Source organism: Dunckerocampus dactyliophorus, chromosome 2 (genome assembly GCF_027744805.1).
Source record: "Dunckerocampus dactyliophorus isolate RoL2022-P2 chromosome 2, RoL_Ddac_1.1, whole genome shotgun sequence".
NCBI classification, from domain to species: Eukaryota; Metazoa; Chordata; class Actinopteri; order Syngnathiformes; family Syngnathidae; genus Dunckerocampus; species Dunckerocampus dactyliophorus.
In genome coordinates this window covers 25,250,820-25,276,636 of record NC_072820.1, presented here as the reverse complement: position 1 = coordinate 25,276,636, position 25,817 = coordinate 25,250,820, and the positions used below count along the sequence as shown (strand labels likewise).

Here is a 25,817-nt window from a genome sequence, read left to right as displayed (position 1 = left end):
AGCAGGTCTTGTGTTGAAAAAAAAAAAAAAACAGCGTCAGGGCGACATAGTCACGTTGTTTATGCTGAGCAAATGGCGTCGCCCAGAGCTGAGGGCATTGTGATGAGAGGGAGGATGGGGAGGCATAGGAGGGGTGAGAGTCAAGAGGGAGGAGAGGAATGTAACATTACGAGTGACGGAGCTTAAAAAAGGATGCTGAGAAGGGGAGGGAGGAAGTTGCGGTTGCCTGGAAACAGCACAGTAGAAAAACTCATATTGCTCCCATGAGTGCGTGAGACGGCGAGAAAAAAAAAGATTACGCGGGTGGAAGTAAAGCGTGGATGCAAAATAGCTGGAACGTGACGAGGACGAGAGGAGGACAACAGCCCAACTTGTCTTCAGGCGCTGCACTCAGCCAAGGAAAATCAAAGCAAGAGGAGGCAGGTTTGATTACATAACGAGCATATGGGTGACATCATCAGAGCAGGATTAGCGCTGAGGGCTGGAGGGCGGGGCTTTGGCAGAGGCACGCTCAGCATCAGAAGGAAGCTGAAAGCGCAGGAGGATTAGGTTTTTACCCCCTAAAAAAAAGCAGCATGGGATGTGACAACAGCAGGATGGATGTGACTGCATCATGTTCTCGCTCATAAATGTTCTCCTCTGCAGGAGGACTCTCGCATCAGCATCACCAAGTGTCCCCCTCGTGGATCCACACAGGGGATGCTAGGTCATCTTTGAATCACATCACAGAGAAGCTCCTCTTTTAGGTGAGTACACGCTTCTTCTTGTGTGACCATGAAATGAATACTTGGAACTTTGTTGCTTTCATTTCATTCTAACCCCAAAAGCTGGAGACTACCTCAGCTGACCAAAAGGCTGAGAGGCAGGGTATATGTGGGACTGGTCATCTGTCAATCACAGGTTTTTGTTAACACTGAAGTCGATTAAACATCTTGAACAAACCTAACGTACGTGTTTTTGTAAACACTGAAGGTTATTTAGAGTCTTTTATGAAGCTAACTTAGGTTTCTTTAAACATCAAATACTATGTTTAGTATTCACTGATGTGTTTTTACTAAAATGTATATTTTAGTAAACGCTGAAGTTGATTATTGTCTTTAACAAAACTAATGTAGTCTGTTTTTGTAAACATTGAAGGTGAGTTACAGCCTTTGATGAGGCTGACGTACGTTTGTGTAAACATCAAATGCTACTGAGTATTCCATGATGCTAGAATATGTTTTAGTAAGCACTGAAGTCAATTTAGTACCTTTAACTAACCTAATTTTACCTGTTTTTGTAAAAATTCAAGGTGAGTTACAGCCTTAGATGATGCTAATGTACGTTTTAATCAGGGCTGTCAATAGATAAAAATATCAGGATTATCACATTGTATCCATAGTTAACTCGTAATTAATCACAATTTCAGATAGAAAGAAGTTATTTATCTGTAAGTGGACCTTTGAAAGATCATTTGAAAGTTTTGAATACACCTAGCAACATGGGACTGGATAATATGTTTGCTTTATGCAAATTTTTGTTTATCACATTTTTTTGAGCAACTCAACACAAAATGGACCTCGTGGACAAAAAACAACACATACAAAAAGTAGACGTTGGTAAGGTAAACTGTCCATCACTCACATGTCATTCTCTTCAAGAAAATAATCTCACGAAATATAATTGTAACTAACATTACAAATAAAGGTTTGCAAAAACATCCACCAACTAAGTAAAATGAAAACAGGGTGTTAGAACAATAAATATTGACAACTTACAAAAAACAGAGTGCTCAAAAACAGTCAGTACTGTAGTTTACAGAACTAGGACTGCGGGCATATGCTGTTGTGCAGTCAAGCTATAGCTTATACTTCACCTGCAAACACTCTTTTACAGAGACATACACACACAAACACTCGTTCACACACACTTTCAATGATGTGGAAGTGTGACACCGCGGGTCTTTCAACATTCAACTTTTATTCTGTCATCTTTGACAAACAGAGCAGTTCAAGCACAAATGCTAATAAATAATAATAATAACGCTAATAAATTCCCTCGCAAGCCATGACTGCCATCTCACTGAGCACTGTGTGTGCGCTTGCTCACTTCCGCTTTTGTCAAATTGACACAATCCCACAATAGCAGTCTTCATCTATGCGTGCCGGTAGCAAACTGCTCGTAATCCAAACTTTAGCTCACAGTTCAAAGCAAAAAATCAGCCGAGAGACGGCTCGCATCTCAAAAACACTCGTTAGTTGGGACACTCGTATGCCAAGGTCCCACCGCATACAGTGGTGTGGAAAAGTGTTTTTTCCCTTCCTGATTTCTTCTTTTTTTTTGCATGTTTGTCACACTTAAATGTTTTAGATCATCAAGCAAATTTAAATATTAGTCAAAGACAACACAACTGAACACAAAATGCAGTTTTTAAATGAAACTTTGTATTTTTAAGGGAGAAAAAAAATCCAAACCTACATGGCCTTGTGTGAAAAAGTGATTGCCCCCTAAACCTCATAACTGGTTGTGCCACCCTTAGCAGCAACAACTGCAATCAAGCGTTTGTGATAACTTGCAATGAGTCTCAATGAGTGGAGAAAGTTTGCAGAACTGTTGTAATTCAGCCACATTGGAGGGTTTTTCAGCATGAACCGCCTTTCTAAGGTCATACCATTCATGTCAATAGGATTCAGGTCAGGACTTTGACTAGGCCACTCCAAAGTCTTCCTTTTGTTTTTCTTCAGCCATTCAGAGGTGGACTTGCTGCTGTGTTTTGGATCATTGTCCTGCTGCAGAACCCAAGTTAAGCTTTGCTTTGCCTTACCTTACCTTTTGCCTTGCCTTAACTTTCAGCTTAAGGGCACAAACAGATGGCCGGACATTCTCCTTCAGGAGTTTTTGGAAAAGCACAAAAACAGCCACAGACCATCACACTACCACCACCATATTTTACTGTTGGTGTGATGGTTTGGCCAGATGTAATGGGACACACACCTTCCAAAATGTTAAACTTTTGTCTCATCAGACCACAGAGTATTTTCCCAAAGGTCTTGGGGATCATCAAGATGTTTTCTGGCAAAATTGAGAAGAGCCTTAATGTTCTTTTTGTTCAGCAGTGGTTTTCGTCTTGGAGCTCTGCCATGCAGGTCGTTTTGCACACTGACCTTAACTGAGGCGAGTGAGGCCTGCAGTTCTTTGGATGTTGTTATGGGGTCTTTTGTGACCTCTTGGATGAGTCGTCGCTGCACACTTGGGGTAATTTTGGTCACTCCTGGGAAGGTTCACCACTGTTCCATGTTTTCTCTATTTGTGGATAATGGCTCTCACTGTGGTTCGCTGGAGTCCCAAAGCTGTAGAAATGGCTTTATAACCTTTTCCAGATCTCAATTACTTTCTTTCTCATTTGTTCCTGAATTTCTTGAGATCTCGGCATGATGTGTAGCTTTTGAGGATCTTTTGGTCTACTTCACTTTGTCATGCAGGTCCTATTTAAGTGATTTCTCGATTGAGAACAGGTGTGGCAGTAATCAGGCCTAGGTGTGGCTAGAGAAATTGAACTCAGGTGTGATTAACCACAGTTATGTTTTAACAGTTGACACAAATAACTTTGGTCTTGTCAAGAGAGCCATCTGCCAGGGTTTTGAAGCTAAACTTACCATTCAAAATACACTTTTCTTGGTCCATTTCTGCTCAATATTTGATCCCGCTGCGTTTCCTCAAACTACGGTGTGGGCCGAGAGTCAAACGGGACGTGCACAACACATGCGCTCAACTGTTACCGCTCACTATTGTCTTTTAGAGCGTGTTTTATGATGCATAGACGTACTGATAGAACACCACAACATGCTATAGGCCGCCATTTTGAATCCCATCATAACAACACAAGCAGCACTTAGCCTGAAGGCCTTTTAGCCTACTTGTGTTGTTGTTGCTGTGTGTGTGTGTGTGTGTGTGTGTGTGTGCTTGTGTGTGTGTGTGTGTGTGTGCGTGTAGCACATTATTGCCAAACCAGTGGACAAATGGACTGCAGAATGAGCTCTCGGAGCAAGGACACCCCTTCCTCATGTGAATCATATGGACATTGCCATATTGGTACCAATATACAGTAGTAAGACAAGGCATGTGGCCATGCAACTCTGCATACAACACTCTTTTGGCTGTTTTCAGTGAGGTGATTTGTCACTAAGCAGCACACAGCATGGGGACAGCGGAGGCCACATTACGCATGGACAGCATGGAGATGAAGGACGAGTGGCAGGACGAGGACTTCCCCAGGTAAGAGAGAGTGTCATTGTAGTAGAAAGTGCAGGTGAACCTAATGTTGTGTCTACATAGGCCTCTACCTGAAGATGGAGATGGCCTCACTGACTCCAGAGCCAGTATGTGACATTATTCCATCTTTTACTGGAACATTCAGGTACTGTCATATCACATGACTTGACTCATCTTCTTCTAGACCCCCCCAGCAGTCTGAACGTAGGCCGGTCCAGGGACCAGTCCAAGCGGCGCACACTAATCGCCCCCGACATGAACCTGTCGCTGGAGCAGAGCGAGGGCTCGGTGCTCTCCGACGACCTCCTCGAGACGCCCGACGACCTGGACATCAACGTGGATGACATCGAGACGCCCGACGACACAGACTCGCTGGAATTCATCAATAATGGCAACGAACTGGAGTGGGAAGGTTAGTTAGTCAGACTTGTTTTCTTTGTGGTTCTGCTCAAAAAAGAGACTAAAGTGTTGTTCTTCCAGATGATACGCCCGTGGCCACCGCCAAATCTCTCCCGGGTGAAGAAGGCGAGGAGGAACGAGACTCGTCGGGCCGTCTTTGGCGAACGGTGATTATCGGCGACCAGGAACAACGCATCGACATGCAGGTCATTAGGCCTTACCTGAGGGTGGTCACTCACGGAGGTGAGTAATTTATGAATAAGTCTTTTTTTCTTTCCCTGAGGAGGATGATTTTGAGCTCCAAATTGCAGATCAAACCAATCAGATCATTGATCCCGCCCAACCCCTCTTTGATGAGGGACATTTGACAGATTCATGCCATTTCATACATAATAAGTCATGAAATAAATAAGTCTGTCATGAAATAAATAAAAAAAGCTAATGAAATAAATCAGTGAGTCAAAAAGTAATTAGATAAATAAAAATGTCATTAAATAAATCAGTCATTAAATAAATAAATTGGTCACTAGATAAATATGATGGTTGTTCAATAAATTAATTAGTCATTAGATAAATAATAAGGTCATTGCATAAATGAACTAGTCAGGAAATAAATAAATCTGTCATAAAAAAAACAGGTCATGAAGTAAATTGACCATGAAATAAATAAAAAGGTCATTAAATATATAAATTGGTCAGGAAATAAATTAATTGTTCGTTAGATAAATAAGAATGTCATTAAATAAATAAATTGGCCAGGAAATAAATAAATCTGTCATGAAATACATAAAAAGGTCAGTAAAAAATTTCCCATGAAATAAATAAATTGGTCATGAAATAAATAAATCTGTCACGAAATAAATCAACTAAGAAATAATAAGAAGGTCATTAAATAAATAAATTGGCTGGGAAATAAATACAAAGGTTGTGAAATAAATAAATCGATAATGCAATAAATAAATACGCTACTAAATAAATAAATTGACCATGACATAAATAAAGACGGGATTTAATATACGACTCTTTCATTAAATAAATCAATTGGCTATTAAATAATAAATTGGTCAGTGAAATAAAACAATCAATAAAACAGTTTTAATAAAATAATTTCAGGTTATGTATGTAACAATGAATTAATTAGAACACCAAAAAATATATAATTATTTCTTTGAATGGATGGATTGATTTACTTTTCCAATGTAAGACATAGAGATAATTTAATAATAACGAGCAACTTCTATTTGGAGCAAAGCAACAATGTAACTGGTGGGCAGAACGTGTGGAAAAAGCTTGTGGTTGCCAAATAGTGAGCCCACATGAAGTGGAAGTGTTGGAAAGTGCTGCATGATGTGTAACATATTCACTATTATGGAGAATGATTAATATTGCAGCAGATCCGTTACCAATACTACCACTCTGTCTCCTCTTGGCAGGTTATTACGGAGAAGGCCTGAACGCCATCATTGTATTTGCGGCCTGCTACCTTCCTGACAGCAGCTGTGACAATTACACGTACATCATGGAGAACCTCTTCCTGTAAGACGCCAAGGCGTTACACCCTCTTAGCCTTACTGTCGACTTTCTGCTGATGTTCCCATGTTGTGCTCAGGTACGTGGTGAGCAGCCTGGAGCTCCTGGTGGCCGACGACTACATGATCGTGTACCTGAACGGAGCCACCCCCCGCAGGAAGATGCCTGGCATCGGCTGGCTGAAGAGATGCTACCAGATGATTGACAGGAAGTAAGACAGATGTCGTCATATGATCAAACGCTTCAAGATGCTGAAATTGAAAATAGTTTGTGATGACAGATTGAGGAAGAACCTGAAGTGTCTCATCATTGTTCACCCAACGTGGTTCATCAGGACCGTCCTGGCCATCTCACGACCTTTCATCAGGTAAAGCACCTTTCCTTTTTGACAGTTCGGAGAAACCGCAAAACAACATTTTACTATGATATATGTCTCTGCAGTGTCAAGTTCTTGGATAAGATCCGATACGTGCACACACTGGAGGAGCTCAGCCAGCTCATCCCGATGGAACATGTCCAGGTGCCTGAGTGTGTGCTGCAGTAAGTCTATGTGACCACCAGGGGTCAGCGTGGGTGCTCCACAAAAAAATACAGTATTAATGCTGCTCTCAGGTTTTAGGTGTTTACATGCAATTACAATGGAATGAAACCAGTTATGTCAATTGCCTCATGGGAAGGTGTGTGAGGGCCCCACTGAAAAGAAAAAAATATATATACCACATGAATTCAGATGTGAATTCACCAGAATAAAGTGTATGTGCATATGTTCAAGAAATCGTTTTATATATATATATATATATATATATATATATATATTAACAATGTTTTTGGAAAAAATCTCATATTTTAGTGGAAAAAGTACATTTTTTTAGGGAAAAATATATTGTAATATTTTTGTTAAAAAAGGTAGTAATGAAGTTGAAAGACATTACAAGATTAAAAAGTAAAAAATAATATTGTAACCTTTTACTCCTCATGTTTGTCCTTTATTCAGGTATGATGATGAGAAGATGAAAGCAAGGTGATGTCATTTGAAAGCTTCAGCTTCAGCTTCAGCTTCAGCTTCAGCGTGCTGCCTGCCCGTTTTATAAAGGTTTAGTTTGGTTTGTGTGACTTCTAGACTGGACCAAGAGCAGCAACACAGCAAGACATCCATGCCGCTGCATAAAGAAAGGTGACCTGATTCTGCAGTCAGTATGTACACTCCATTGCTTTTATTACATTTCAGTCCAATAGCTTCCCCCCTGTACACCCTGACCACTTATATAGAATTCCCGAGTAAGAACTTGGAATAAGCGCCTGATGGTTAGGATGATGAGCAATGCTTGCGTCAAATGAGTCAGCTAAAGCTTATGTTCACGATGTTCTTCTGTTTGAGCACATAGTCGTATTTATTACGCAAGACTCACACGTCTTCCCTTCCAGGCCCAAGCCAACCGTCACTGAGATCGTCCGCGACATCTGACATTCAAGGTAAGCGAGCGTTCCTCGTCGTGATGCAACACATCCACCCTGGTTTGTAATGTCAGCCCCTGATAGGTGTAACCGATCTCTGACCCACAAGGACTTCTCCGTGGACCGCCGCCATACAGTACAGTGCAGACAGGGATGGGGTCATGGGGCCAGAAGGAAAAGGGGTGGCCTGTCAGTTGGACAGCTCCCAGATCCAATGTACAGTAGCCTGACACTGAATGACAAATATGATCATCATTCATTATTATTAGCATGAAATAACAAGCGCAATATCAATATTTTGTCTCAAGCCTTGGATAAAAGTGCATCTCATCCAATTCATGATCTGAGTCTTGTAGGAAACTTTCCATTCATGTCCATTTTCCATTTATTTTGTTAATTATGTATACTTTTATTTCCTTATTTCATTTCTGTTTTGCAGAAGCCTGTTCTGGCACTTCAGTATTTAATTCTGGAAATGTACTTGAAAGTGACGCCAAAGTGTCGTATATGTTTACTTTTGTCTAAATCCAAAATGTAAGTAATAATAAAAAAAAAATCTCAACCGCAATTTCGCCATCACTCGATGTAGCACTTCCTATATCCGGTAAATCCCGCCATCACAATAAAAGCATGCCAGGACCACATGCATGGTTAAACCACTCAGTCCACACTTTTCACTCAGAAAACCGGCTTGCTACTTTGACTTTGCGGCATGTTTTTCAGAGCGACTGTTTCTCATTCGAAAAAGAAAAAAATCACGCCGATTCAACTTTTGGTTTTGTGCTTCCAGATACTCCGACAGCCAGCCCACCTTAAAAGACCTTTTTTAAAATTTAGCCTGGTGAGTGGATGTGGCTCTGCCCACTCGTTTCGCCATGATACGGGTTAGCAAGCAGGATTTAGCTCTCTTAACTCCGCTGCAGCAATAGCTACACACTAACCTGTAAAACAGCGGCTGTTAATCAATTGATAGGCTGCGTGAGTAGATGCGTACCAACAGAATCTTATCATAGGCTGGGCAGTGTTGGTCATTGTGTTGTTACCACTTGTTGTCGCCTGTCACTCACAGAGTTGCACTGCATTGCATTGCAAAATGGTATTTTGTACACTGCCAGGATTTGCTGTGCGCGTATCGCGCACGCGCGCAGTTTAGATGGAGCATTCGCCACCAGCGAATTTTAACCGCCACACATCAATTTAGAGATATATTTGAAGCATTCATGGCTTCTCCTAAGTGTGTGTGATGTTGGAATGACAATCCATAAAAATGACACACTCATTCCAGTTCAACGTAGATATGCTAAGAAATTTTATATAAAAGAGCCTGCTGCTCATCTTTGTGTTTGCACAGGAGGTGACAAAGCTTATTATTATTATTATTATAGTGTTATTACTATCAACATGTTCTCATCATTTTGCTGTACATTAATTCCTTTTTTGTTGCATTTCTTATTTATAAATTGAATATTTTCGTAGTTAGAGCATAGAAAACCTATTTATGACCTTCTAAATACAGTGATAAATACATTGTTAGAGCCCTCTAGACATGAAATAACACCCCTATAGTCACCTTTACACTCCTATTACCCAATGTACAGTGGTGTGAAAAGGTGTTAGCCCTCTTTTTGATTTATTTTTTTTGTTTGTCACATTTAAATATTTCAGATCATCAAACAAATTGAAATATTAGTCAATGACAACACAACTGAACACAAAATGCAAATTTTAAATTAAACTTTTTATTATTAAGGGAGGAAAAAAATCCAAACCTACATGGCCCTGTGTGAAAAAGTGATTGCCCCCTAAACCTAATAACTGGTTGGGCCACCCTTAGCAGCAACAATTGCAATCAAGGGTTTGCGATAACTTGCAATGAGTCTCTTACAGCGCTGTGGAGGAATTTTGGCCCACTCATCTTTGCAGAATTGTTGTAATTCAGCCACATTGGAGGGTTTTCCAGCATGAACCACCTTTTTAAGGTCATGCCACAGCATCTCAATAGGATTCAGGTCAGGACTTTGACTAGGCCACTCCAAAGTCTTCATTTTGTTATTCTTCAGCCATTCAGAGGTGGACTTGCTGGTGTGTTTTGGATCATTGTCCTGCTGCAGAACCCATCACTTTTCACGAGGGTCATGTAGGTTTGGATTTTTTTTCTCCCTTAAGAATAAAAAGTTTCATTTAAAAACTGCATTTGGTGTTCACTTGTGTTGTCTTTGACTATTATTTGCATTTGTTTGATGAAGCATTCAAGTGTGACAAATATGCAAAAAAATAAGAAATCAGGAAGGGGGCAAACACTTTTTCACACCACTGTAGTAGACATTCCATTCCATTCCATTCCATTCCATTTTCCTCCGCTTATCCGGGTCCGGGTCGCGGGGGCAGCAGTCTCAGTAGGGAAGCCCAGACTTCCCGGTCCCCGACCACCTCCTCCAGCTCCACCGGGAGGACACCGAGGCGTTCCCAGGCCAGCTGTGAGACGTAATCCCTCCAGCGTGTCCTAGGTCTTCCCCGGGGCCTTCTCCCGGCTGGGCATGCCCGAAACACCTCACCAGGGAGGCGTCCGGGAGGCATCCGGACTAGATGCCCGAGCCACCTCAGCTGGCTCCTCTCGATGTGAAGGAGCAGCGGCTCTACTCTGAGCTCCTCTCGGATAACCGAGCTCCTCACCCTGTCTCTTAGGGTGAGTCCCGCTACCCTACGAAGAAAACTCATTTCAGCCGCTTGTATCCGCGATCTCGTTCTTTCGGTCATGACCCAAAGCTCATGACCATAGGTGAGGGTGGGAACATAGATCGATCGGTAAATTGAGAGCTTTGCCTTCCGGCTCAGCTCTCTCTTCACCACGACGGTCCGGTACAGCGACCGCATTACTGCAGACACTGCGCCGATCCGCCTATCGACCTCACGCTCCAACCTTCCCTCACTCGTGAACAAGACCCCGAGATACTTGAACTCCTCCACCTGGGGCAGGACCTCATTCCCAACCCGGAGGGAGCAATCCACCCTTTTCCGACTGAGAACCATGGCCTCGGATTTGGAGGTGCTGAGTCTCATCCCAGAAGCTTCACACTCAGATGCAAACCGTCCCAGTAAACGCTGCAGGTCACAGCTCGATGAGGCCATTAGGACCACATCGTCTGCAAATAGCAGAGATGAGATCCTAGTGCCCCCGAACTGGACTCCCTCGACACCTTGGCTGCGCCTAGAAATTCTGTCCATGAAAATTATGAACAGAATCGGTGACAAAGGGCAGCCTTGGCGGAGGCCAACGTTCACCGGAAACAGGCTTGACTTACTACTGGCAATGCGAACCAGGCTCCTGCTCCGGTTGTACAAGGACTGAATGGCACGTAGTAGCGCGCCACCAATCCCATACTCCCGGAGCACCCCCCACAGGACACCGCGAGGGACACGGTCGAATGCCTTTTCCAGGTCCACAAAGCACATGTAGACCGGTTGGGCAAACTCCCAAGTACCCTCCAGGACCCTTGCAAGGGTGTAAGTGTGATCCCCCTATAGTTGGAACACACCCTCCGGTCACCCTTCTTGAAAAGGGGGACCACCACCCCAGTCTGCCAATCCAGAGGTACTGTTCCCGACTTCCACGCAATGTTGAAGAGACGTGTCAGCCAAGACAGTCCCGCAACATCCAAAGCCTTGAGGAATTCAGGGCGAAACTCGTCCACCCCCGGAGCTTTGCCACTGGGGAGCATTTTGACTACCCCAGATACCTCAGCCACGGTGATGGAACTGTCCGCGTTCGTATCCTCAGTCTCTGCTTCCTCTAGGGAAGGTATGTCAGTGGGATTGAGAAGGGCCTCAAATTATTCCTTCCACCGCCCAACTATATCCTCAGTCGAGGTCAGCAGGCTCCCGTCCCCACTGTAAACAGTGTGGACCGGGCACTGCTTCCCCTTTCTGAGGCGCCGGACGGTTTGCCAGAACCTCTTTGAGGCCGACCGAAAGTCGTGTTCCATGGCCTCACCGAACTCCTCCCACACCCGAGTTTTTGCCTCGACCACCGCCGAAGCCACGTGCCGCTTGGCCTGCCGGTACCCGTCAGCTGCTTCAGGAGTCCCACAAGCCATCCATGCTCGATAGGACTCCTTCTTCAGCTTGACGGCAGCCCTGACCTCTGGTGTCCACCATCGGGTTCGGGGCTTGCCGCCACGACTGGCACCGACCACCTTGCGGCCGCAGCTCCGATCGGCTGCCTCAGCAATGGAGGCACGGAATAGAGCCCATTCGGACTCGATATCCTTGTCCTCCCCCGGGATGCAGGAGAAGCTCTGCCGGAGGTGAGAGCTGAAGACTCGACGAACAGGAGACTCTGCCAAGCGTTCCCAGCACACCCTCACTACACATTTGGGTCTCCCGGGTCTGTCCGGCATCCTCCCCCGCCATCTAATCCAACTCATCACCAGGTGGTGATCAGTTGACAGCTCAGCCCCTCTCTTTACCCGTGTGTCCAAAACATGCGGACGCAGGTCTGATGATACGACTACAAAGTCGATCATAGACCTGCGGCCTAGGGTGTCCTGGTGCCATGTGCACTTATGGACATCCTTATGCTGGAACATGGTGTTTGTGATGGACAAACTGTGGTTCGCACAGAAGTCCAACAACATCACACCGCACGGGTTCAGATCGGGGAGGCCGTTCCTCCCAATCACGCCCCTCCAGGTCACACTGTCATTGCCCACATGGGCGTTGAAGTCTCCCAGCAAAACGACAGAGTCACCAGTTGGGGTGCTCTCCAGCACCCCTCTGATGGACTCCAGGAAGGCTGGGTACTCTGAACTGCCGTTTGGCGCGTACGCACAAACGACAGTCAGGACCCTTTCCCCAACCCGAAGGCGTAGGGAAATGACCCTCTCGTTTACCGGGGATGACTCCAACACAGAGGCACCGAGCCGGGGGGCTATTAATAAGCCCACACCAGCTCGCCGCCTCTCCCCTGCAGCAACTCCAGAGTAGAACAAGGTCCAGCCCCTCTCGAGGAGTTTGGATCCAGAACCCAAACTGTGGGTCGAGGTGAGTCCGACTATATCTAGTCGGAATGTCTCAACCTCTCTCACAAGTTCGGGCTCCTTCCCCGCCAGAGAAGTGACGTTCCATGTCCCAAGAACCAGATTTGGCCGCCGAAGACCAGGTCGCCTAGGTGCCCGCCCTCGACCGCCACCCAAAACGCAATGCACCGGACCCTTATGCTTGCCCCCGCAGGTGGTGGGTCTGTAGTAGACATATAAGTGAAAATAGTAAGAGAAAAAAAATGCAACAGTAGCCCGTGTTTTTACTGTTGTGTGTTCCGGCAATCAAGTCTGGTGCTTGTGTGTCTCACCCAACATTACAGTAACATTACTGACACCTAGTGACCAGTGTAGAATACTACATATCATTGTCTTTGAATGCGTCTTTTGAATGCCTTATATTTGTATTTTATTCATTTAGACATTTTTCTGTATGAGAATGCTAAATTTAGGCAAAAAATATGTAACATTATCTTAAATTTTTTACTGCAAAGTGGTGAGAGATTACTGTAGTTTTCTTATTTTATTGTATTATTATAATCCAAATGGCCCGCGGGCCACACTTTGGACACCACTGCAAAAGGCCTGCTTCTGTTACACCTGTGCAAAATCATGTGTCGCCTCTGTGTGTGTGTGTGTGTGTGCGTGGGTGTGTGTCACATGATCCTCACACATATTCCCTAGCGATGCCATGTTACATAAAGTGCAGCTGCTAATCTTTTCAAGGCACTCCTGCACACGGCAAAGGATGCTATTTTTAACAATAACCCAACACCACCCGGGTCAGGCAAATGGATCCGCATCCCGAAATGGGAGGAAATACCAGACATGTCGGTTATTCCGTGATCGTGAAAGATTCAAGGGTATCGAAGACTGTTACGCAGCACTTACCTAGCGTCCAATCAGATTGCTTTGATTGCAAATTTTGCTTAACACCACTAGAGGGCGTATTTTGACACGGACTGTCAGAAAACTGCATCCCGGAGTTTTAATGTGTTCTTTATTTTTCTTTCTCCCAAAAATGACCAATTCCAAAAGAATTTGCTTTTTTTTGCAAAAAGGGAAAACAAATGTAGCAAAAACGAGTTTAAAAACACCAAATAAATAGTTTTTGCAATTTTACGCCAAATGGGGATATCTGGATGGTGTTTTTGGATTTCTATCATACCTGTATGCATGGCCTTGAAAGCACAGAGCATCCAATCAGATTGCTCGGTTGTCACGTCTTCACTACCTAAAACCACCAGAGGGCATATTTACATTGTGTCCTTGTTATTGGGATACTGTGACAGTTATCTCACAGTCCATATTGAATTTTTTTTAAACTTTTTTCCACAAAATGCATTTTCCAGTTTTTATTCCCTTACAGATGGGCGACATTTTAGTTTCTTTGTCTTAAATTGCTTTTAAAGTCCAAAATAGTTGGACTTGGTGATGATGTCCTGCTATGGCCTTGATGTCGCATCTATGCTGGGATGAGGGGCTATGAGGGGCTACCCACACGGAAATGTTTTCAGGTCAAAACAGCAAAGTATTTGATCATTTCAGCCTCTCATCAACACGGGAACGGCCTTCTGGGTGACCTGAAACGGTATTATTTGAAAACTGCTACCAGAGTGGGAGATTCTGAACACACCGGCTTGTCATTGTCGCGTAGATAAGGCAATACTAGAACTATGACGTCGCTGACCCACCGCTTACTCGCTGTCGTCACGTGACCAGAAGTGAGCTTTGACAACAAGCCAACATAATATCTGAATATTTCGACAGGCATGACTCACCTAAGTCAACATTCCCCTGATATTTTGTTGTCTTATATTCCATTACGACTTGCAGAATTCCACTTCTCGTAAGTCTTTCTTTCTTCTTCTATGGTTTGGAGTTCTCACTCGGTGATGCGTTCCCGTCTGGATGCAACTATATATAGTCAAAGAAAAAAGAAACGCAACATTTAAATTTTCGAAATTTCCTCAGAAATACGGGTGCATTTGGAAAAATGGCTTAGCATCATGACTTCACTCCAAATTAGGCTGAAGACAGGTGAACAGATCTCAATAAAGAGTGCATTTCAGGCTTGTTTATGCACACAAGCTTGTGTTTGGTTGAGTTTTACCACTGGTTAACTGTGCTCAAGCCTTCTCTATAAAAAGGCACCAGAATGAAGCCAAAAACACACTTCTTCACGATGCCACGCTTGTCGCAACCAGAGAGGGATCGAGCTATTGGCATGCTCCAAGCTGGACGGGGTTGTCTTGCTGTCGCCAGAGTGTTTGGAGTGCACCGCTCTACCGTTACTCGTCTTGCTGATTGATGCCACGCCACTGGTTCCTCTAACAACCGCCCTCGTACCGCTCGCCCCCGTGTAATGATTGCTGCACAAGACCACGCCAACCAGCTGGCACATATCCGTGACAGGTTTCGGCCCGCCACCAGGTCCGCAGCTGCGACCATTGGGACACACCACAGGCCAGTGTCGTCAGATCTCACAAATAAAATTATTCTGCCCCCCCCAAAACTGAGCGTTGCGTTTCTTTTTTCCTCGAGTGTATTAATCTGGACGGTGTGGAAGCAACTTTTTTTCCAAAAAAAAAATCCCAAGCACGTTCCCGTGCGGACAGGGCCTAAAACCACAACAGAGTATATTTGCATGGTGTTTTGGGATTGCTATGATATGATTTCTCAACATTGTTGCACAATTTTTGACAGGAATTGTGTTTTCTAGTTATTTTTTTATCCTGTGAAGTTTTGCCCAGAGTTAAAGGCCTCAATTCACGTTTCTGTGCAATTTATGAGGATATGTATTTGATTGGTATTTTTCAGTGTATTTCTGGTTCTAAACTAAACCTTGTTGTCTTGCAGAGCTTGAAGTGTTAGAGTGGATCTACCCATGCAAGACATTCAGATCCAACATGCTTTTCGGGAATGTCAGGTGTGTAAATCTATTGTTCAGAAAGGTGTCTTATGTATTTGATCATTCTTGTTCAGATGAATGGCATGGTGATGATGATGATGTTGTTTCTGGACCTTTTGTTGATGATGCAAAGGTAGCATGCTTGTTGATATCCGTCTGTTGCTGTCATCGTCTTGTTTTGAAGTTTTTTGCCAGATGGAAATCATCAGCTGCTATGAAAAATAACGTGTAAATATTTGCTGTTTGTAAAGAGATTAATAAACAAGCTTGTCATGCTACGCTTCTTAACATGCTTCCTCTCTAAACGTGTTCCCCTTTGCTCCAGAATACGTTTGACACCCGCTGCTCAAGGTTATAAATCAGAAATACACGAGAGGACACTTAGTCACGCACAGTAGTTGCTGATGTCGTAAGTATCACCTGACTTAGTCACGCCCCACTTACAAGACCAGTCAAAAGTTTAAAGACACTTTGTCATGCTGTGGAATGAGAAGGTGTGTCTAAACCTTTGACCGGTACTGCTTTGCTTTTAATTCAGTGTTCACATTGTCACAACTTACCAAATATCATTGTTAATTGTGGGTTTATTAATAATAATTGTATTTATTATTTTTTCTTTATTTTTTTTAGCTAGCCTACGTGCTAAGCTTGGTAGGCTGTTGACAGGCTAATTACTGGACAAAAGAAAATGTAGCTAGTGTAGCCTAGCCACTATGCTACCTGCTAACCTAGCTAGTTAGCCTGGCTTCTACTTACATTTTAATTTTCTTAAAAACTGAAAAGTACTTACTTTTTTTTTTTTAAACATGGCGAAATTGCAATTGGCAGCTAGCACAGACTATTTTCTGGACAAATTACACAAATAATTAGCCTAGCCACAAACTCAACCAAGGCAGTGGTTGCTAAATTAGCCTACCTGCTAATTTAGGCTAATCCCCAGCCAGAAAAGGGGACAGAAATGAAATAAATCACTACCTGACAATTATAATATTACAATTGGCAGTGGGGTTTTGGACAAGATATGGCATTATTTAAGTTATAGTTTGACAATAAGGTGGCTTGACCTGTGTGTCCTGACAAGGAAAAACATTACCTTTTTTACCATATAGCCTTACCTATGTTACTCCCCCTTCTAAAATTTAGCCTAAAGCACAGTTCACTTTCTTGACAAATACTCTTGATAAGATGAGATAAGATAGTAGTATTTTTATTCTTATTAAAAATTGCACAGCCCACTTAGCGCAGCTTTGTTTAAGCTGCAAGGGATCCGATACGAGACTTTTACGACTCTTAGAGTGGCTGTCAGTCACATGGTGTGACATCACAGATATGCATGACGCTGCAGGCGCATGCAGAAGTGTACTAAATATAGCGACCTGCAAATGCACTAAAAGAACATCCACATTTCCACTGGAATCACAGCTACTTTTAAATCCCCCCATCGTCTTTTAAGCTTCACTTCCTCAAATGCGGGTATGTGTCATAGCAAAGTTTGCTCTCAGAAGTGCGCTCGCTCGCTGTGACATTCCCCTTCGTTTTACCCCGTTGCCCCCTGCCAGGTGGAACATTACGCCCCTCCTTGACTCCGCCCCGCAGTGTTGTAACTGGCGCTTGAGATGATGACACTGCAGCATGACGGCTTTATATATCCTGCAGTCAGATTGTCTATCAATGAAGTAGTAAAAGGGGGGCTGAGGAGAGCGTGTTAGCAGGGGTTCCCTTCTTTTACTTACTGAATTCCACAAAGGCGACCAACATGAAAATTATCATCGGCATTGGAGGGTGAGTAGACTGGACTTTAGAGTCTTTATGAGTCACATTTTTACGAGTAAAAGTCATATTTGTGTGTAATTGCAGCGTGACCAACGGTGGCAAGACCACTCTGACCAACCAACTGCTCAGGACGCTGCCCAACTGCTGTGTGGTGCATCAGGACGACTTCTTCAAGGTAAGGCTGTCAGCACGTACATGTTTGTATGTCTGAAAAGGTAAAGTAACACCTTCACAATGTTAGCATAGCATGTAGCTGCAAGCTGCAGATGCACTGTCATTGCCGTAGCCTAGTAACACATCTTGGCTGATTGTCTCCTGGACAGTCCATCACAAAGTGCAGAGCGTCCCCCTCTTTAAGAAGGCACAAAATGACCCTCAAAACCGCAACAATAAAAGCATGGTTTTCCTCCTGTGCTCCACTAAGGTTCTTCAGGAGGTTCCGGATTGAATCCTATGCATGTTTTTGTTCATTGGGGTGCTCAAAATCGTCTATTGTGGTTTGTCTAGTCCTGAGTAACGCCTCCTAAAAGCAGCTGGGATAGACTCCAGCACATCTTGATTAACACCCGACCCTTACGATCCCCGGATCAACCCCGTCATTTCATTGCGAGCGTCTGAAACGCTTTAAGGCAGGGTTAGTCAACTGGCAGCCCTCGGGCCCAATCCGGCCCGCCCCAGAGTTTTGGTCAAAACTTGGGAGCAAATAACATTTTTGCAGCAGATTCCCAAAAACAGCGGAGCATTCATGTCATATAGAGGATCTTTCACTAGCATTTTTTTGCAGCAGGTCCTTAAAAACAACAGAATGCTCCTGTCACATAGAGGATATTTGTTTTTGCAGTGTTCCTGTCATATAAAGCATTTTTGACGTGTGATTTTGCAGTAGGTCCTTAAAAACAGCATAGCGCGCCTGTCATATAGAAAATCTTTGAATAGTGTTTTTGCAGTAGGTGCTTAAAAACAGCTCAGCGCTCCGGTCAAATAAAGGATCTTTGACTAGTGTTTTTGCAGTAGATCCTCCAAAAACAGCAGAGTGCTTCTTTGGCAAGCATTTTTTTCTGTATGTTTTTAAAAACAGCAGAGTGCTCCTGTCACATGGAGGATGGGTTACTGATGTTTTTGCATAGGTCCTTAAAATCGACAGCGTGCTCCTGTCATATAAAGGATCTTTGACTAGTGTTATTTGGCACGAGGTCCTCCAAAAACAGCACACTGCGTCTTTGACCTACATTTTCACTGTCGGTCTTTAAAAACAGTGAAGTACACAATCGTGGAGACCTTTGACTTGTGCTTTTGCGGTATGTGCTTACAAACAGCAGAGCGCTCCTATCACATAGAGGATCATTGACCAGCATTTTTACGCAGTAGGGCTTTAAAAACAGCACAATGCTTCTGTATCATATAAGCTCTTTGACTAGTGTTTTTGCAGTAGGTTCTTCAAAACAACAGTGTCCCTGTTATGTAAAGCATCTTTGACTAGTGTTTTTGGCAGAAGGTCCTCAAAAAACAGTGCAGTGCGTCTTAGACAAGCATTTTTTGCAGCAGCTCTTTAAAAAAAGTAGTGTGCCTCTGTCATATAGAAGATCTCATTTTTTGCAGCAGGTACTTAAAAACAGCGGAATGCTCCTGTCACATAACAGGATCATTGACTTTTATTTTTGCAGTAGGTCCTTAAAAAAGACAGAACGATCCTGTCATATGAAGGATTTTTGATGAATGTTTCAAGTTCATGCAGTAGATTCTTAAAAAGAGCAAAGAACCCCTGTCATAAAGGATCTTGGACAAGTGTTTTTGGCAGTAGGTCCTCCAAATACAGCACAGCGCTTCTTTCACTAGTCTTTCTTTCAACAGCAGCGCACTTGCTTCAAATTGTGGAGCTTTGACTAGAGTTTTTGCAGTAGGTCCTTAAAAACAGCAGAGTGCTCCTGTCATTTTAGAAGATCTTTGACTACAGTATTTGGAGTCGGTCTTAAAAACAGTAGAGCACTCCTGTGGTGTATAGGATCTTTGACTTGCATTTTTGTGCAGTATACAACCAGCAGAGAGTGATCTTCGTGTTTTAATGAGTGACAGAAAATGAGAACGAGTTCAGTGTCCAGTGTTGCGTTGACTATCCCTGCTTCAAAGGATGCGTCGCGCGTTCCAACAAGGACGGCAAAGGCGTGGAGGTCGTGTTGTGGAGTTGGAGATGAGAAAAAAGTGAAAAGAAATGAGTTGGACACGAGTGCTTGACTTGTCCTGTCCAGGTGTGATCAGCTGCGACGGGTTACTAGGTTGCAGCAAATGTTTCACTGGTGACTGTTATTTCAGAAACCCCATCAAATAGAAGTCGGGGAGGACGGCTTTAGACAGTGGGATGGTAAGAATGGGAAATAACCTGCACTTGCAGTACAGTAAAGTACTTTTCCTTTCCCGCACATTCAAGCCTAAACCTTCAAAGGAGTACACACACCAAGACCAACATACACTTTGACTCACAAAATACACACACCTTGCCTAATAAAGTACACACACCATGACTAACATTGACTAACGCCGTGGCGGGTTAGCGTTGTGTGCTTAAATTCGCTTTTCTTTCTTCTTCTTTCTCCTCCACCAGTCATCACGGCCCTGGACATGGAGGCCATGGCCAACACGGTGAGAGGCTGGCAGGAGAACCCAGTCAAGTTTGCTCGCTCCCACGGAGTCTGCCTGTCACCTGACACCCAGGAATGCGACTCTGAGAAGGAGAAGGGGATCCATATCCTCCTGGTGGAGGGCTTCCTCATCTACAACTACAAGTGGGTCATCCCTCACACATCTCCTGCAGTCCTTCACCTCCTGAAATCTCTCTTCTCGTGTCTCCCTGCAGGCCCCTCCTTGACATCTACGACAGATGCTTCTACATCTCGCTTCCTTATGACGAGTGCAAGAGGAGGAGAAGGTAGCGTCATCATCATCATCATCATCATCATGTCTATCTAATGTGGTGGACTCTGTCTCCGCAGTACCAGGACCTACACCGTCCCCGATCCGCCCGGCCTCTTTGACGGCCACGTGTGGCCCATGTACCTCAAGCACCGCAAAGAAATGGAGAGCCATTGTGACAAAATAGGTACGTACTATAAAAAGTACTCCCAATTTACAATAGGTACATTAAAAACCCAAATATTTCATGCCAAAATACAAAGTATTTGTATTAGCTCCTCATCCGAAGAGCTTCGTCAGCGAACTAATTAGTGCTGGTAGCCTAGGCCTTAAATACAGTAAGAGTGGGCGGAATTGGTGTGCCAACACCCTCCTCCTATTGGTTCCTTACACTAAGCCTGGGCGGAGTTGTGGTCTACAGATGACGTCTCTAGAAGCCTTTCCCTCGATGGACAACTCCTGTACGACTGAGAGCCTACACAGACGAAAATACAAAGTACTACAAAAAGTACTTCCAATTTCCAATAGGTGCCTTAGAAGACCAAACACCTGATGCCAGATAAAAGTACTGCAGGAAGTACTCTTAAATTAACATAGGTGGCTTAAAAGACCAAACACCAAAGTACTCACAATTTACAAAAGGTACCGTTAAACGAAACACTTGATGCCGAAAAAAACAAAGTACTACAAGAAGTACTCCCAATTTACAATAGGTGCCTTAAAAGACCAAACACTTCATGCCAAAAAACAAAGTACTCCCAATTTATAATAGAGACATTAAAAACCCAAACACTTCATGCAAAAATGCAAAGTACTACAGGAAGTACTCCCAATTTACTCTAGGTACCGTAAAACCAAATACTTCTCACCAGAAAACAAAGTACAGTACTATAGAAGGTTCCAGTAGATACATTCAGTCCAAAGATTTCATGCCAAAAACAAAGTACTACAGTAAGTCCTATCAATAGGTACCTTAAAATACCAACCACTCTGGCAAAATACTAAGTAATGTAGGAAGTCCTCCCAATTTACAATAGGTACGTTAAAAACCCGAACACAAAAAGTACTCTAAATTTACAATAGGTACCGTAAAAGACCAAACACGGCATGCCAAAAAAAAGTACTACAGGAAGTACTCCCAATTTCTAATAGCTACCTTAAAACCACACACTTGATGCCAAAAAAAACAAAATACTACAGGAAGTACTTCCAATTTCTAATAGGTACGTTAAAAGACCAAACACTTCTTGCCAAAAAACAAAGTACAGTACTATAGGAAGTACTTCCAATGTCCAGTAGATGCATTCAAACCGAAGACTTAATACCAAAAACCGAGGTGCTATAATATCAATAGTTACCATAAACTACCAATCACTTCACGCCTAAAAGCAAAATACTACAGGAAGTACTCCCAATATGTAATAGGGGTGTTAAAAGACCAAATACTCCTTGCCAATAAAATAGAATACAATAAAATGGAATGAGTTTATTGTCATTGCATTTTACAATACAACACAATGTAAAAGCTCTTCCCTAGCCATTCATTCGCACACACACACACACACACACACACACACACACACACACACACACACACACACACACAGGCAGATATAAATAAGTACAGTGATAAAGTGCCTGATAATAAGGTGCAGTGATAAAGAAAGCAAAACACAAGTCATTGGACAGGTTCAGACGGTGGTCATGAGGGGCTGTGGGATGGGGCCTTAGGAGTTCAGTTCATGAACAGCTGAGGGGTTAAGCTGTTCCTCAGCCTTGCCGTACGGCACTTCAGAGCCCTTCAGCGCCATACAATAAACAAAGTATGACAGAAAGTACTCCCAATTTCCAGTGGTATTTTAAAACATACTGTCCGCCTTCTCCTTTATAAAACATGGTAACATTTTAGATGGTTAGCAGGCATAAGGTAGCCACTTGTTGATAGGCAGACTATGATAGGGCACCATTGCTCCTGCCCCGGAGCCCATTAACGCCATTATCCAATATCCGTCACGATCACTATGCTCCTTCCTCACAGCTAGGAAAGGACAGGGAGACGCAGCAGGAAGGAAAAGGAAGTCGACAGGATTACATTGCTATTTGGCACAATTCCATAGGAAAATGAGCGAGCCCGTTTAGATGTTTTGTAGAGAGTTGTTACACAGCAGACTTTGTAGGGCACCATCATTTGTGCCCCTACCCCAGGGGTCGGTAACCTTTAGCATCAAAAGGGCCATTTGGTGCCATTTCCACCAAATAAAAACCCACTTGGAGCCACAAAACCGATTTGACCACTAAATTGAAAGTACCCGTACATAATTAGTCATCTTTCTTAAGCCTTCTCCACCGATTTCAGATCAGCATTGGCAATAAAAGCGTAGCTACACATCGATTAGTTCCACTTCGAATACCACTCTCCGCATCGCCTTTGTTGCCATTGTTCATGAGCGACAAAGGAAGCCAACAAGCTAAATACTTGTACTTTGTTTTCTCAACGCGTTAACTAACCAGAAGACACTGCCCCTAGCACTTTGGTGGAGAACTGTTATAATTTCTCCAGCTTAGGTGAGATGTTGTATGGCCACTTGTTGTTAGGCAGACTTCATTTGCACCCCCTCGTCCAATAAAGACATGTCCTACGTCTGTCTCTATCACTAAACTGTTTCCTTGGCAACTACGAGACAGGACAGAGATATTTGGCGGGAGCACAAGTCAAACAATGCCATTTCTTTGGCAAAAACTAGGGGCAGAAGACTCTGCTGCCCCACAGAGCAGAGAAAGAACAGGGAGAAGTGTCAGGAGCAGTCAAAAATGCCAGCTATCAGTGGTATGAAAGGGCGTTGCTATTTGGCACTGCTCTGTAACAAAATAAGCATTTTTTTGCACCCATGTGCCATCTACTGGATCTGGTGGGGCACTGCCTCACTTGCCCTGAATGTGTTATGTTTAGACTTCTTCAGACTGATTTTTCTGCTCATGCCAGAATACCTCGATGGAATGACCTCAAAAGACGACATCTACGTCCACGTGTTCCAGAGCATACAGAACGCCCTCCTCAACAACTCATAGGTAAAACAAAACATAACAAAAACACCACCATGTTTTCTCCACATTTGAGCTCATTCTTAACAACTTTTTCTTTCCCCCCGCAGCAGGATGACCACCCGCTGGGAGGATTTTGTGTATAGATCTGTAAATAAACCTGATAATTGATGAAATGTGCAACAACGGATTCTGTAGTTCTGGACTTGTAGGATTTGTAAATAGTCGTCCATGTTGACCACAATCAGTATTGTTTTCTATCTTCCTGTGTAACGATTTTCGTTGTATTTTTGTGGTCTAAGAGATAAACCGCCTGTGCTTTAGCGCAGGTTGAACAGACGTAAAAGTTGAGAAAGTGAAAGCAAGTAAAAGATGGCATAAACAAACGCAAGACTCCATCTGTTTCCTCTTGTTCTTGCACTCACAGGCTAAAGGTCACCTTCTACGAGGAGGACTAGCGGCGCCTTATCATAAACCACAATAAATGAAGCGGTGCCATCATATAAAACATGACAAGCATTTCCCGTCAAAGCTCATCTATGAACTTCACCACTTTTTTATGTGTTAGCGTAGTTCTAAAGGAAGAGACATCTGCATCTCTTCAGGGTCATTTGGTCAGTCACTAGGAGGAGTTTGTCAAAATACGACCCCTGATTTTTGCTCCAAAATCACTGTTCCAAACCAAAATAGTGCCACACAAAAAAGAATTACATTTGTATTAAATTGCTAATAATTCTGTTTTAAACCACTAAAATCATGAAATGTGTTCACTTATTATTCACTTTTTTATGTTGAATTGAATATTTAATTGACCATATGCAAAACTCCTCCACACTCCACAAACACAAACACCAAATATGAGGTCCTATTGGTTTTTACAAAAGTACATTATTTTATAATTTAAAAAGTAATTTTTAAAAATTGATGCATAATTCTCATTAAATAATATAGTAAAACACATTTTTATTATTATACAAAATATAAAAATTTTATCTAGTTTTTTAAAACTAAAATTTACATATTTAAGTATTTAGAAAATTATAATTTATAGTGAAGCATACAATAAAATTAATACTTGTTTAATATAAAATATATTCACAAACAGGTAGCTCTGTGCGGCACCTTACTGAGATGTTTCTTATCATTTTAATAATATGAAAATATTGTAACATTTCATATCACAATAAAAATTAAATATCCAATGAAATATTAGGTAAAATATAACTATAAAATATAATGTGTATCTCAGTATGATGCACTGCAAACACAATAAACACACATAAGTAATACCTCTGTATTATTTATAACTAGCATTTTTATCTTTGGAAAGGCAGAATTTTGTATTAGATTGTGCAGGTGTACCGAACGTTATGGCCTATCAAGTTCTAGTATTTTTATATTGACATTGAAGTGGTAACACTTTACAATAAGGTACACGAAAATACAGTAGTTACTGAGGAACTAATGAAGAACTAATGAGGAACTAATGAGAAAGGCACATAAATGTAGACTAGTTACTGACAAACGAATAAAGAACTAATGAGTAGGTTAGTTACTGAGGAACTAAGGCACATAAATTTAGAGTAGTTAATGAGGAACTAATGAAGAACTAATGAGGAACTAATGACAAAGGCACATAAATGTAGACTAGTTACTGACAAACGAATGAAGAACTAATGAGTAGGTTAGTTACTGAGGAACTAAGGCACATAAATTTAGAGTAGTTACTGAGGAACTAATGAAGAACTAATGAGGAACTAATGAGTAGTGGTTAGGGTTAGAGTTTGGTAGGTTCGTTCCTCATTAACTACTGTCATTTTGTGTACCTTATTGTAAAGTGTTACCATTGAAGTGATACAAGATGCTATCTGATTGCTTTGCCTCCTGCAGAGGTGATGATTTCATTGCATTTCATTTCACTTTTTTTACTATTGAACTGTGTTTTATGGCCAGATACCCATAATATCATATCATGTTTACATGCTCATTGAACAAGATTGAAATGTGTTCATATAATTTTATTCCCAAAAAGACTCTTTGAGTCACTCGTTGAGTGTGTTTCCTTCTGAGATCAAGGTGGCTTCTGGTGGGGCGTGAGGGGGTCCTGTGATGCATTTATGGGAGTCTTGACATTCCAGCGCTTGGCCTGCAGCACATGGCAGCTGGCACTTTATATTTAGCCGTAAGTACCCAAGGTGTGTGTGTGTCGGGGGGTGTTATGTTCAAACACACCAGGGTGACTGCACCGGCCCACAAGTAAGGCGAGAAGTTGCGATGGTGGTCCCACGTCACCCGTCGCTATTGCAACCTCCCCAAAAATACAGCAGTCAGGTCCTCCATATTTGGTGTGAACACACAGGAGATGTGTCGTGTGTGTGTGTGTGTGTGTGTTTAAGCCCTGTCACTAATGCCGTTAAAAAAGTTTGTACTTTTGAAAAAGTCACAGTAAAGTAGGACAAATAACATTTTGACAAGGTGACATTTTACTTTCATGTTCATTGTGTTCATTGTGT

General features: G+C 42.7%; 3 protein-coding genes across 10 annotated transcripts in view; 2 read left to right on the top strand and 1 right to left on the bottom strand.

Moving 5' to 3' along the window:
• LOC129170083 (uncharacterized) overlaps positions 1–25,817 on the bottom strand; it is a 70,603-nt gene that overhangs the window by 10,696 nt on the left and 34,090 nt on the right. Inside the window, exons 3-4 of one of the 2 annotated variants that reach the window (XM_054757290.1) lie at positions 14,453–14,588; positions 9,379–9,795 (exon numbers count right to left, since the gene is read on the bottom strand). The gene's annotated coding sequence lies outside the window, so the exon portion shown is untranslated. Of the gene's footprint in view, positions 1–9,378; positions 9,796–14,452; positions 14,589–25,817 lie in introns of those variants that run through there. The other variant, XM_054757301.1, reaches the window with a different exon arrangement.
• atcayb (ATCAY kinesin light chain interacting caytaxin b) lies at positions 132–16,283 on the top strand. 2 transcript variants are annotated; one of them, XM_054757324.1, is made up of 14 exons: positions 132–419; positions 646–746; positions 4,147–4,254; positions 4,315–4,358; positions 4,436–4,663; positions 4,732–4,893; positions 6,084–6,186; positions 6,260–6,391; positions 6,461–6,547; positions 6,622–6,720; positions 7,175–7,201; positions 7,301–7,354; positions 7,606–7,653; positions 15,531–16,283. In XM_054757324.1, the coding sequence occupies exons 3-13, from the start codon at positions 4,178–4,180 to the stop codon at positions 7,643–7,645; spliced, it is 1,053 nt and encodes a 350-aa protein (XP_054613299.1). In that variant the 5' UTR covers positions 132–419; positions 646–746; positions 4,147–4,177; the 3' UTR covers positions 7,646–7,653; positions 15,531–16,283. The 2 variants fall into 2 exon arrangements, with proteins under 2 accessions (XP_054613299.1, XP_054613307.1); XM_054757332.1 differs by lacking the exon at positions 132–419 and having other exon boundaries at positions 493–746; positions 15,531–15,600.
• Positions 15,552–24,009, top strand: LOC129170124 (nicotinamide riboside kinase 2-like). Of its 6 annotated transcripts, XM_054757361.1 has the most exons (9): positions 15,552–15,600; positions 15,908–15,991; positions 17,440–17,530; positions 19,666–19,714; positions 19,955–20,135; positions 20,207–20,278; positions 20,343–20,449; positions 23,246–23,331; positions 23,415–24,002. In XM_054757361.1, the coding sequence occupies exons 2-8, from the start codon at positions 15,987–15,989 to the stop codon at positions 23,329–23,331; spliced, it is 591 nt and encodes a 196-aa protein (XP_054613336.1). In that variant the 5' UTR covers positions 15,552–15,600; positions 15,908–15,986; the 3' UTR covers positions 23,415–24,002. The 6 variants fall into 6 exon arrangements, with proteins under 6 accessions (XP_054613336.1, XP_054613355.1, XP_054613326.1 ...); XM_054757351.1 differs by lacking the exons at positions 15,552–15,600; positions 15,908–15,991 and adding an exon at positions 16,474–17,364 and having other exon boundaries at positions 23,418–24,009; XM_054757343.1 differs by lacking the exons at positions 15,552–15,600; positions 15,908–15,991 and adding an exon at positions 16,474–17,364.